At 38.0% G+C, this 14,231-nt stretch overlaps 1 protein-coding gene across 3 annotated transcripts in view; it reads right to left on the bottom strand.

Moving 5' to 3' along the window:
* ksr2 (kinase suppressor of ras 2) overlaps positions 1–14,231 on the bottom strand; it is a 118,094-nt gene that overhangs the window by 14,377 nt on the left and 89,486 nt on the right. For all 3 annotated transcript variants that reach the window (XM_085295289.1, XM_085295290.1, XM_085295288.1), the window contains 6 exons: positions 12,929–12,977; positions 11,590–11,951; positions 8,018–8,114; positions 7,790–7,923; positions 2,779–2,913; positions 1,066–1,195 (listed from right to left, as the gene is read on the bottom strand). In XM_085295289.1, the coding sequence (XP_085151415.1) occupies positions 1,066–1,195; positions 2,779–2,913; positions 7,790–7,923; positions 8,018–8,114; positions 11,590–11,951; positions 12,929–12,977 (907 nt within the window). The remainder of the gene's footprint in view (positions 1–1,065; positions 1,196–2,778; positions 2,914–7,789; positions 7,924–8,017; positions 8,115–11,589; positions 11,952–12,928; positions 12,978–14,231) is intronic.

Below are 14,231 nucleotides of genomic sequence, written 5' to 3' on the forward strand. Positions count from 1 at the left end.
ATATATATATGTACACATATAAATATATACACATACAAATATATACAGATACACACATATGTGTGTGTCTTTATTTTCTTTCTTTTTCTTTTTTATCTATTTAGTTTTTTACACTAAAACAATGTAATATTACAATTTCACTGCTTTAGGTAGACAAAAGTAATGTTAACTAATTAACTTCCTAATAAAATATTTTAAAAGATGTATTAGTCCTTTGACTGGCATGAAACTTTAATGGTAAGTGATGACTCATGCTTGACAAGCATCAGCACAGCAGTTTAAGGTTCACTTCACAGGTCTTCATTTTAGCACTGAGCAGGGTATCACTCTGTACATTAGTGACTGTGCTAACATGGGGACCGTAATTAACCCAACAGCTCACTTCATTCATGCTACCACAGCATCACTAGTCTAACAGGAAGAACTAAAAAACACAATTATGCAAATGAACTGTAAACATACTTTGCTCCATTATAACAGAACATCTACTCAGGAAAATCTATTATTAAGAGACAAGTGCGGACTAGCAGACAGATAGCAGAAATGGTACAGTAAAATGAAGTTATACTTGGAGTTTACTTAATCTGCTTCATTTACTTAACAACAACAGAAAAAGTGACAAAAACGTAATAATTAAATTCAAAGAATGTTTTGAAAATTTTCACACTACTTAATCTTTTTACTAATTTAAACATTTTGGTTTACAATAGCACACAGCAGGAGAATTTTCACACCAAATGCATTCTCTGAAAATAGTCAATTTGGCTAAGGCAGGGGTGCTTCATGGGGAGACAATTACACTAGACAGCTACTTGCTCTCATGGGATCAATCACGCATTGCATAAACTTTGCAACTGGGAGCCAGAGGAGTAAAGACATCTACACTTTTACATAAAGCTCTGACAGATGATGTACCGCATGTGTGAAAATGACCTTCCTGTCTTTATCAGGCAAGGTAATCTTTCAATGAGTGCTTAAACACGAAAATTATAAAGTAGCTAATTTTGAAGGAAAAGGTGATTCATGAATAGTGAAAAGTTAAAAAGAAAAAAAAGAAGCTCTTACTAATATCTCCTTCCCCATGCCAGTTTGTGCAAGATTGGGTTTCATCCCACTGCCGATCTGCCATATGATCACCTCTGCTGGTTGACTCTTGTAAGGCCATTCACGTGCGTGTAATTCGTACCAGATGGTGCTGAGAAGACAAAGAAGCAAAGTAGATCAGTGTTTTAAACTATCTGGTCATAAGAATAACAGCGTCTTCGAAAAACACCTATGGAGGATTCTTATCCAGGCAAGAGTAAGGACAACTATAAACTGACAAACTTTATTTTTGCAGTTGAATAAGCAGCTGTAGATGATGCATAATTGGATCGTGGTATGTGCAAAAGCATGATTTTGTGGATGACTTTTTGTCAGTTTAAATTTTTGAAAAACAATTAAGCTAAAAAAAAACAGTACATTTTTAATTACTACTCATGGAAAATTAGCATTCACTACCTTCCCTGTGCAAATAAGGTGTTTTCATTCTGCTCCTGCGTGTTGAGTTTGAGTAGAATAAAAATAGCTCTTTGCCAGGAGTAAGGGGGAAAAGATGATGGCTGATTGGTGATGAATATGCAAAAAAGCCACGAGGGTCACCTCTAGGTAACACAAATGCTAACAGAGCAGCTGGACATGGTGCACCAGTGTTGCACTCTTCTTCCCTTTAGAATAATATAGTGATGAGACCTCCATATGGGGAACCATCTGAGAAAGCAATTGTGTTAGGAGTCAACAGAGCAGGGTCCACCCCCTCAAATGAAGCAGTAATGTCACTGGAGAAAGAACAGGAGCCAGGGGGGCTTTTTTAATCAAGTTAGGATGAATTTAAAATTGGGCTTCAGAGGAGGAGCTGGAGGACACCTTGGCTTGAGAAATCAGAGTGACACTCAGACAGGAAATCTGTATGTAATAATGGAAAAAATCAGTGAGATGTTTTCGACCAAAAGGAGCGCATGGAAAAATACATCATGCGTCTGAGCACACCTTCAGTCACAAAACTTGTTTAGTTTCTCTTCTATTCAGTCCTCCTGCTTAGACGACGCCTTTCGTTTCTCACCATCACTATTGCAATTATTCAACCTGCAATTATTCAATCACTTTTGCACATTTGCAAAGGCAACCCCCTCTTGGTTCGCATTATTTGCTCAAATAAGATTTTAACACACACGGATGCACCAGTCGCTAATCAGTGTGCATTTTATACTTCAATTCGTTTTCCCAGTGTTCTGCTGTCTTTCAGCTGCTATTGCTTATTTGTGCATTACCCTAGCCCATCTTTATCATAAATATAGATCCAATCACTCAGTATTTCAGTCAAATCACGTAGATTAAGTGTTTATTAATCAGGTGAGCAATGCCAAGTGGAGTCTATGCCAAAATCATAATTTTACATAATTAGGTTTTAACACTGTTAATCCCATTTTCAGTAAATGCTTATGAAATGGATGTATAAAGACTGGAAATAGCATTAAAAAAATTCATTTATTATATCAGATTACTATATTATACATGTCTTTGTACACTAGTCTTTGTACAGCAGTAAAAAATCTCTATCTATAATGAGATCTTAAAAGTGTTAATGAGAGTTGCCTCATGTGGTGCAGAGTATTTATTAAGTTCACACACATATTTGGAGTTTGTAAACCCTCTTTGTCAACAGTCTGCTATAATCCTCCAGGCTCGGATGCCGTCTGGACAAACAAACTAGGGGGCATCTGGCAAGAGGACTCTCACCCAAAAGCAAAGACATCTGACTGCTTGGAGAAAGGAAGCTTGTCCTCTTCTGTTTCTGGAGAGAGCTGCTGGATGATTTCAGGGGCTAGGTGGCACAACCAGCCGTTGGGGATCCTCAGTTTATCTTCTCTGCGGCTGTAGAGAGAGAAAATGTGCAGATGGAGACTTGTCAGGGCTTATTGATCTACTGTATCATGCTGCCAAGCTATTACACTGATTCATTTTCATTATAGAACACTGTAGATACAAAAACCACCAATAAGATGAATCTGTAATGCTTTTCAATTACTGTTTCATATAGCTGAGCGTCATTGTTGCTGTTGCATTACTGGTAAGTTGGTGTAATTGCCATTCTATTTTATAAACATCATCTTTTACTTTTCTGTTTAACTGTTACAGTGGTTTTATCTTTGAAATAAATTGGTGATGTGTAAATGACAGTTTTCAAAGTTTTTGCAAGTCACACTGCAGGAAATTAAGTCTTGATCACAATCTGTGTTAAAGTTTTGAAGCGCATCAGATTGTGGATTTAAAATCCACTGAATTGCAACGCTACAACATAAAAACAAGAAAAGGAGATAAACAAAGACTTATCATTGTCTTACTCTCAATGTACAGTTCTTATGTTTTAACAACACAACCAAAATATGCACAGCTCTTACCTTATTGGCGTCACTTGAATTCGTGAAACTTGTTATGATTAGTGTGTGCGTTACCATGCTAAGATGGCACACTTATGTTACGCTGATAATGGCAATATATCCAAATGTCAGCAGATGTTGTTAGAATGCTAGTGGGTGAAATTTGATCATTATTCATAGTCACAGTGGTCAAAACTACATAAAGTGCTCTGGCTAGTATTTATCATAATTGTCCAAACAGATCAGCCAGCTGTGAGGGTGACAATTTAATAAAATCACTGCTTCAAAACAAGTGACAGGGAAATAATCTTACTTCTTTTCACCAGTATTTAACTGAGAGCCATGCTAGGCTCAGTGAGACTCTGCTGACCCTGCCGCGCGGTCATGTAGGCTCTCCACAAGCTTGGTTTTCTGTTCTTTGTGTGTTTGGATTAAAAAATGTTAGCTACCGCTCACCGCTCGTCTGCAGGCTTTATTTAAATGGAAAACTTCCACAACACCATGAAGATCTTTCATCACAAAAAAGCTCTAATTACCTTCTATAAAACAAGATTAGAGGTATTTGGGGGGTTTTGTTAACTTTGGGAATGACCAGCTTTCTCCAGTTTATGCCAAACTAAGCAGCTACAGATCATAGCTTCATATTTATAATGCAGATGTCATAATGACATCATTTTGCTTCAAATGAGATGCCAAATAAGCTTATTTTTTCAAACAGAAAATGCTGATGTTGTTGCTGTTAATATATTGGCATTTGGTCTGCTTTTAAAAACACTAAATGTAACCACAGATTAAAAATGACTTATCCCTTTCAACGAGTGCAATTACTACAAGTGCAAGTACATCGTCGAAGTTTTGAACACCATATCTGTTTTAATGATAATATCTCGCAGTAAGCTTCCAGTGTTTATGCTATACAAAACTCATTAACACTTGGCTCTAGTGTCATGATGAATTGCAGATTTGAGAGAGATGAACATGCAAAAATCAATATGAATAAAATGCTTTCGTACACTCAGGTGTACGAGGTGGACTGGGAAGTTTTGCATAAACTTCTCCATAAACTCTGCTGTGATCTTATTCATAGCCTTTTCCTTTTTTTTTTGCTTTAGGTCACGAGCAGTTGTCTAAGCATTTCACTGCATATCGTACTCTGTATGACTGTGTACGTGACAAATAAAATTCTTCTGGACAGAGATCTCAGATGTCATTCCTGATACCTGTGTGAGCCACTTGCCCAGTTTGGAGGCCACTGCTTTGGGTGTTCTGAGTACCACGAATACCACTGTTGATTTTACCCTCCTCATTTCCTCTAGCTCCTCTCTGTTTTATTTCTCAAGCTTCTTGTTGATTTTATGTTCCTTCTTCCTGGTACAGTAATCATTTGGTATAGCAATATCTATCTACCATGTCCAGTTCGTTAGTATCACCTGTTTGTCCGTCTGTATCTGGAAGTCCCACAAGATTTTAGCTCAGACATTCTTAACTACCCTAGGGGGCATATCACATTTTGATTTAGGAACTTGTCACAGATGTTCTTGTATAATATTCCAGCCTGGTGGTCTTGCCTGGTGTGGTAGACCCCAGCCTTTATTGATCTAGTGCTTAGAGCTTGTTCCTGCACTGCAATAATTATTTTTCTCAATTTTCTGCTGGGTGAGGTATTCACTAGGCACATAATCAGGTGTGGCCATCTTCCTGATTAACTCATAGATATATGTTGTTTCATCATGGATAGTGGCCCTAAGACTTTCTCTAGTCCTTGGCCTTCTTCTTTCTGCTTAGCCTTAGTCTCAGAGTTGAGGGGTGACAGCTTCCTTGGAGTTTTCTTGTCTTGATGTCAGTGGCTTCTATCTGCTGCTTTGGCTAGCAGGGTATCTGATCACTGGCACTGCTGATTGCCCAAATCTTGTTCTTCCCATTCAGCTAACTCCTTAGGATTTGCCTTACTCATGGGAGATATTTGGTAATTGCGGCTTTCCTAGCAGGCTCTTCATGACTCCCATTTGCTTGTGGGATTCCCAGGTACTTGTAGCTGTCTTCAGTGTCTGCAATGTTCCCTTCTGGTAGTGCAATCGCCTCCATTCTGATTGCATTTCCTCTTTTTGTTACCATCCAACTACACTTCTCCAGTTCAACTGTAGATAAAGTATTGCAATTTCAGGAGCAGGAGCACGCCTCCAAACATGCTCCTTCCAGTTCTCATCTATATAGGCTCCCTCAGTTCTACAAGCTGTTCATTCTCGTTTACGTGCCTCACCCTCCCTCCCCTTTTCAATCCTTTAACTTCTTCACTTCTATTTAGTACATGGGGATCTGCCAGGCCCTGGAGCCGCCGTCAGTCCACTTCAAGGCCTTCCCCAAACTGCAGCTCAATTCATGCCCAAGCCATTCAACTCTACCCACTCAAACGTTATCAAACCTAAAATGAGGACATGGGTCCAGCTAGTGAAATGGCAGCCCGAATTCTGTAGATCCTAGTCGTGTGCATCGGTGGTATAGAGCTTGATGTCATTGATATAGAGGAGAAGGCTGACATTTGCTCTATGCTGTAGTCAGTATCCTAGTTAATGATTTATCTGAGGTTATTTAAATCTATGCAGAACAACAATGGTGACAAAATATAAACACACTTATGCAACTAGCTTAAGGTTTACCTCCAGTGTTTTTCGCCACATCCCCCACTGAATTCCTGTTGAAGGCTCTTAGGGTCCTGTTGATCAGTTCTAAGCATTCCAGGATCCATGTGTGAGACACTGAGTCATAGGCATTCTTGTAGTCAATCTAGGCAGTCCACAGGTTGGTCAGTCTGGTCTTACAGTCTCAGATGACTGATCTGCTACCAGTAGTTGGTGCTATGCTGATTCCTTTCCAGGCCAAACTGAGAAACTGAGCCATGTGCTTGTTCATCTCAGCCACTATGATGCCTGAAAAGGCACTAATGCAGATTATCGGCTAGTAGTTGGATGGAACTAGGCCCTTCTGGGGATCTTTGACTATCAGGACTGGTTTTCAGTTAGCCATTCCAGGTGGGTCTCATCCATTAGCAGCGGCCAGATGTTCATGGACCACAGTTAGTTTCTTTAGTCAGTAGGTGTGAATCATATCAGGTCCCAGTACTATCCAGCTTCACACTTGAAGTTGTTTCTTTTATATCTGCCACTCTCATGGTTACTGGGTCCTGTTCAAGGAAGTTGCTGTGACCTTCTCTTAGATTTGCAAGCCACTGAGCATTGTTGTGTTGCAATATTCTCCCATATGCTCTTCCAGTATTGCTCTGTGTTCAGCCTTGGTGGGGTTGCTCTCCTATTATCCTCCACCTTTGAGAGTACACCTTGGATGGTTCAATGGAAAACAGCTAGTTTATTCTTCCGGCTTCTATCCCTCTGGTATAACTGAAGATGTGCAGAGGTCAGTCTTTGGTTGGGCTTTTCTAAGGCCTAGGGTATGAGCAGGTTGTTGCACTTTCTTCATCACACTTTTACTATAGTTTTAATAATTTTGCTAACTTTCCTTTACTACCTTGAGCTTATAGCAAAGCATCTAAAGGATCACTGTTGGGCTCTGTACCTAATTTTGGAGGGTGGTAATGATGATATCTCCCCCTGGATCTGATGTCCTGGCTCACCATTGCTGTAGTATAGTATGTGTAGTAGTATGTGTTGTACCTTGTCAATCTCTAGTTACAATGCAATTGTTTCTTACAGATGTTAAAACACTGAGCTACTAGTTGTTTCAATGTTAGTCTAGATGTTGGGTGTCATACATATATATTTTTTCATTGGCATGGGAAATAATTTTGAGCATTTTAACCATTGCTGATGATTCACAGAACAAATAGTTCTGCTGTACTGTTTGTAAGGGCAAATTTATCCAGCCATTATTGAATTTATTTGCTCCTCCTTGACCTGGTTACTCATGTTTTCTTTATATCTTGGACATTTCTGTTTAACACTGTTTGAGTTCTTGAGGGGACAAGTGTGAAGCTTTTATGGGAACTGTAATTACTTCCAGAAAAAAAAACAGTTTTCAATTATTTGCGCATGAATGTAATCTTAATGGCAACCGTTATGTAAATTAGACATGTTGGAACAGAGGTTTTCAAAAACAGAAAAGGAAGCATCACCATTCATTATAATTGAACAGTGTTAAAAAATGTATGCAGTAATAATAAAAAAGTAGGGTTTAAATACATAACAAGATGACATTTTCATCACACAAATGTGCAGCGTATCCACTGCATGGACCAAAGGTTTTGTTGTCTCTGCACTACACGTGTCAGAACTTTCAGTTTCTCTCCAAGACTAATTCATGTATTGCAAATGCTAACGAAAGCATTCCTGTCCCATAAGTGTATTGAACATAATTACCTGCCAGCCTGCAGAACTCCAGATATGGTGAAGAGCCCAAAGTCAGTGATGACGACTTTGCCATTGTCATAAAACACATTCTTGGACTTCATGTCTTTGTGTAAGATCCCCTTTGCGTGGAGGTAGCCCATCCCCTGAGGACAGAGAGAGGGAGGGAGGGTGGGACACCTTGTAATACGTGGCATTCTGCTGAAGTGTTTTGGAGAAATCAGTGCTGAGTTATTTTACCTTGACCATCTCTTGCGCAATCTGTCGTGTCTTGTTAACATCCAGGACAACTTTGGCATCTCGCACTACAGAATAAAGTGTCCTGCCTTTACAAAAGCTGGAAAAGACAGTAAAATTCAGGGTTTACATCAATGCCAATAGGTAATACAAATTTGATAAAATCACTACATTATTTAGATGTTACAAGTCAATCTTAAAAAATTCCTTTCGAAACTTTTAAATGAGTATTTTCAGCTTAGTTTGTCACTGGTTTCCTGTCATTCCAATATGTCTCAATCATGCTTTGTACATCAACGTTGCAAAGAGAAGTGATTCATTAAGCTTGTAGAAAGCAACTGATAAGTGCAGGGCTAAAACCTCGTATACAAAGAAGTTAAAATAAAGGACTCCTGTACTGCTCTCCTAAGAATAAAAGAAAAAAATTCATACAAGATAAGTGAATATGGTAAATGGACTGATACTTATATATTGCTTCTAACAGAGAATTCAAAATTGTTTTGAAATCATATTTTAAATGAAATGGAGCAAAGAAGCAGAAGAAGCAGGGAACTCGAGCTGCACTATTTTACACACATATCGTGCCTTTCTGTCCTCATTTCATATACCAAACATGGCCTCCCATTTTGGTGGTCTAGTTAAGCTACAAAAAATCTCCAATGTGTCCCTCTTACATGTCAGTGTCCACTACCCAGCATTGCAGCCTACTATTTAAACCCCTCCACTGCCCCAGTATCCACCTGTAAACTCAGGGGAATAGTTAATTATAAACCCCCAATTTTACTTACATATTGATGAGTGGTGAGCTGGGTGCCTAGACTGTGAACACACACTATGCTGTGCTGCTGTAATTAATCATCAAAGTATCAACAAGCGCCTGACATGTTTATAGTCTGAACAATGTGATGTAAACTTAACTGCAGGCTTGAATGAGTCTCTTTGTCATCCCTAATAAAAACAAATACATAAGAAATGAGACTAATACTGAAACAGTCCACAAAATGGTTAACTGTTAGAGTGTTCAATTTTCACCTCTCTCCACTTCATCTAATCCTCATCTTTTAAATGTTCAGTGTTACATAAACAGAAAAAATATTTGTCTAGAAGTTCACGAGTGTGCATTACTGGAGTTTGAGACACTGTTAGAGGATAAAATGCCATCCTATGAACTAAAAACGAAGTTCACTGTAAGCCAGAATGGAGCTAGACTGTATTTCAGCTAGACAATGTGATATTTCTGGAGGGGTGCCATCAAAATGGCATTTTAATAGGCAGCTCAACAAACACCCCCTGCCTCACACTTGAAGCCCTCAACCCCGACTGTGCCATGCAGGTGACCAACAAAGGACCCGAAGCTAACAGCTCATACATATTCATTCCTGAAACAATCTCATGACAGCCTCATTTTTTATATTTAAAACCTCTCTTTACACGTCTTTTATTAAACACAGAAATCTAACTAACAAATGCTGGCTGGTTAAATCTAAAGCCAGTTGAAATTTTTATGCAGACATTATGTTTTATGACAGTTACTTTTATACCTACGGCAAATATGATATGGATAATCTAGTCTAAGAAGAAAGGGTGTATTTAATGGAAGACAAGATGATGGAGAACTAATGAGTCCACCTTAACATTCTGAAAATCACCTTTGTGCTTCAAAATGAATTATGCAATTTACATGAATAAAATCCAGCAGTAATATCACTGTATCCTCTATGCCCAACAAAATCAACCAACATAAAGGAAAAAGTTAAAGGAAAACGTTTCAATCAATATTTATGTTCCTATTAATGCAGCCTGAAATCTTTAATAAACCAGTGTGCTTCGTTTTGCACTTTGGTCTACATGATTAATATGAAGACTATTTTGTAGTAACTTTTTTTATCCTTGTGGTGTGAGAAGCAGAGTATTAGTGGATAACAAAGCCACCTGTTGCACTGACATTCGCTATTATTTTCAGCATCACCAGCGAGGATTTCTGAGAAGCAGCCAGCTCACCTGTTAGCTCCCCTGTGCATACAGCAATTTCAACTGGCATCAGATGCAATATCTCAGAAATCATACAACTGGTCATTCAAAACAGTAAATATGATGGAAGGGATTAGTGCATTTGTGCTAAAGCATATTTAAAGTTGTACATTTAGTAAGAGATGGACAGTCCCTTCAAAACAAATATATGCAGAGACAATGTATAAAAATTGCAAGACTTCCTTGTTGTTCACAGCCTATGTAGATGACAATAGGACGGGCAATAATTTCTTTCTGAACGTCATTAGCTCTGCTAATTAATTAAATGAGAGTACTTCTCGTGATGTTCTTTAACAAGAAAACAACCTTTCTCTTAATTGTTATAAGTGGCAAAATACTTACAGTACTTAAATCTGCCTAAAAGTAAACACTAATACATGAAATAATTAAAGAGAGAGAAATCTTCACGTCCACTCTAACCTCATATTATCTGCTGTTGCACTGTAGTGAAGACAAATGCACTATTGCTATGGTGAGTGGTTGGTTCATCTATTCAGCAACAGCAGCAGCCTGCTCTAATCATAACCTCTCCACATCCCATTGTCAGACACTCTAAACTCATATTTCTAAAGAAGGGAAGGTCTGTGGCTGATCTAGAATGAATGCTAGGTGACCAGGACTGACTGTCAAAGCCATAAAATGGTCATTCTCTCAAGTTCAGAAGCAGACCAAACTACACATTTTAGAGCTGTGAAAATGATGAACGGATGGATGGATGGACGGACGGACAGACAGACAGTTACCCTGGTTAGAGTTGTATAATTTTTTTTCCTACAGATAACCCATATGAACATTTCTGCATTTTATCTGCGATGATCCATTTATGGAGTCTCATTATATTGCTTTTTATAATTGCACTGTACTTTCATTTGTTTTATGGTCAGCATTCTTTTCATTGCCATCTGTATATTATTTTTGCAGCCTGCTCAAACATGAAAGCTCAAATGAACCATTGTGTACTATAACATATTCTAATATAGGGCTATTGATGGACACCATTATGACTGCAATTATAAAGAACAATAGAGGTCGTTTTAAAAAGTTCTTCAAACTCAACTTGTATTATTTTAAAGTGGCACTTTAACTAACCTTTTAGGCCATGCAAATATTGTAGTTTCCTTATTATTCAATATTATTTCTGGACATTAAACTATAAGACATGACATGTTTACAAGTTAATTCTTTAAGGTACTCAGATTACTTTCTCGTTAATTCTGAAATTCAAGTCATTTTTTATTTAGTTTCTAAATTAAGTAATCTGTTGCTGGTAAACTGTTTGCTTGTATCCCTTTTTCTTTGCTGCCACGTAACAAAACAAAATATAAAATCCTCAGTGCATTTGTTCATGTTTCTCTCCTAGTCCTTAACAGGTAGCTACATTCAAGTGTTCATTAGCTGCTTTTTGTAGTGAAGCTCAGCTTGTGAGCCGGTAGAGAGGACAATCACACAATATAGCAAACAGTACTTAAGTGTGATCAATGTCTGTCAGAGGTGTAGAGCTTTATCAAGAACACCTTAATTCAAACTTAGATCTTTATCCTTACCTGGTAATGATGGCCAGATGTGGTGGGCTCATGCAGGCCCCCATAAAGAGCACCACATTTTCATGGCGAGTGTTTCGGTAGGCCATCACCTCACGTTTGAAGGCCTTCAGCTGGTCTTCGTTATCACGCTCAATGTCAATTAAGCGAATGGCGACCTCGCCATGCCATCGTCCATGGAAAACCTTTCCAAAGCGACCCTTACCAATCATCTCCCCAATCTCTAGTTGCTCAAAGGGGATGTCCCATTCCTGCAGGAAGATACTGGTCTGACTGGCCTTACGTGGGAAGTTTCGAGCCGACAGGAGCGACAAGTTCATCTCCTCAAACTCATCACCAGAGTCCTCATCATTGCCTTCCTCATTCTGTGATAAAGCAAAATTGAACTGTGGGTAGCTTGAATTTCCTACACATGTATGGAATCAAAATGCCATTATACACAAAAAGATAGTGTTAAATCATTCCAGCAAGATAGCAGATGGATGTTTTATTATTTTTTTTATACAAATGCCATTTAAGAGAAGCATAATTATCGGCAAAAAGCTTCTCCAACCCACCAAGCTTTAGATGTAGCAAAAGCTCTGTATTCCCAGGATGAACAGTTTTTATCAGATGGTAATGCCAATTTTTCATTTTATACATACATACATACATAAATAAATCATCTTTCCTTGTAACAATATATATTTTACAATGAGTATAGCATATGATGTGATATATTTTAGCTTATAAGTAAATGTATTGAGTACTATTTTACTTATAAACAGGATTGTATATGAAAAAAAACAAACACATACTGTATGTCTGTGTTGCCTCTATATCTAATGATTTTTCTGTGGCTGTTTGCACTTGAAATACTGACTGTTTAGACTGTTACCAATAAAAAATAGACTGATAAAAAAAAGGGAAAATAACCACAGGGAAAAGTGGTTGATTTACTCTGATTTGATTTTAAATATAATGCACCGCAAGAGAGAAAATGACCTACTCCAAGGCGCCTGCTGGAATATCATTCAACGCAATCTGCATCACATTTTCTCAAATTATATCATTGTTATAGAAATAGCAATGACGAGGAGCGAAGATGTCTTTTCCTTCTTGTTGCTTTTGACGCATAACTTACCTAAAGGCTCCTCACAGAGCTGAGACAAATTATGCTAAATGAGAGAACAACGCAAATGACTGTGACAAGTGTTGGTGAGAGTGGTATTTAGTCTTCATTCGCATTCACCAGCAATTACACACTGATATTACTGGCATAATTGTCAGTACTATCAGCAATGCAAGGACTGAACAAAGCTAGATCCGCACACGCTGAAAGCACAACAAAGGTCATACTCACGTCTGATGTAGGTTCAACTTCGATTTGAAGCAAAGGGTTGCCCTCATTGCTAAAATAAAAAGGAGGAAGAGAAGAAATATATTCATAAGGAAAAATATCTTTGCAGGTTTTAAATTCTTTATTGAGTGTATACGTTGATTGTGGAGTATTAGTATTAGTATAAGCATGTTCTAAAGCCATCTATATGTATGTGCATCTGAAACCAAAGTATTTCCATGTAAAACGCTTTGAGATTCAGTGCTATATAAATAAAACTGAACTGAACTGAGTTAGTATTGCTGTATTGCTGTATTGCTGTTTCAAATAGTTATTATATTAAATAGTTTTCATGTGTGCTGAGAGCAGAGATGGTTTTGCGGTAGATATCAGTAATGTAGCCTCTACACAGAGATGTGGTACTCACACGTATGATCAGACAGGCTGATTTTTATCTGGACGACTATTGTGTGTGCACTGATGTGTGTCATTCCATATGATGTGTCACCACTACAACCTCTAAATCATTTCACAAACAGATAATGAATATGTCTGAATACCATCTGTGGATGGCAATATACTAACGCCTGTGTCATATTAAGTCATGACAAATGTTTAGGTTCTCACAATAGTTTCCAACTATTGAGGAAGCAGAAAAGTAAACACAAAAAAGAATCAAAGATCACTACAAAAACTACAACAAGAACTGCTGTTGCAGTTTTTTGTCTCTATACCCAGATGAACTGATTGCACCTGCACCTGATATATTCTAATTGGCAATAGATAACTTCTCTTGACACCCTTTCCCCTGTGTGTCTGTCACAAAGAGTGAATTGCGCTCTGTTTTACAACACCTGGTTGTCTCTGACTAAAAAGTAGGAATTTTCTTTGTTTTGTTTTTTGCTTTTTGTTTTTAAAGTTGCTATTAAAGTAGAAATGACTGAATGTCATTTGTGATGCCTTTTGGGTGCTGGAGCCCTCTCCATCGATTAAAATGCTTGTCCAGGGTTCACTGCTGTTTTGTTTTGTTTGTACTTCTTTGTACCACTTTCACAACATTTTTTTTCTTTTACAAAATGTGTTACTTTGCTGTCAGTCGATTCAACTTCCTACAGAATAACAGCAATAGATCAGTCTCGTGTTCCTGAGAGATTTTGTAGAGGCAAATGTGCATATCAGAACCAGTGATTTTGGCCAGTGTTAAACCGATCTCGGTACTTAGCATGAGAATGGCACATGAATATTTTTAAAAAGGTCTGAACCCAGAATCATTAAGCACCAATGAAGCTCTGAAGGTCTGAAATATTTGGTTTTAGTGATACTTTTT

Source organism: Mchenga conophoros, linkage group LG12 (assembly GCF_057382185.1).
Source record: "Mchenga conophoros isolate Kocher_MC1m ecotype Shallow Benthic linkage group LG12, M_conophoros_male_GT1.1, whole genome shotgun sequence".
Taxonomy (NCBI): Eukaryota; Metazoa; Chordata; class Actinopteri; order Cichliformes; family Cichlidae; genus Mchenga; species Mchenga conophoros.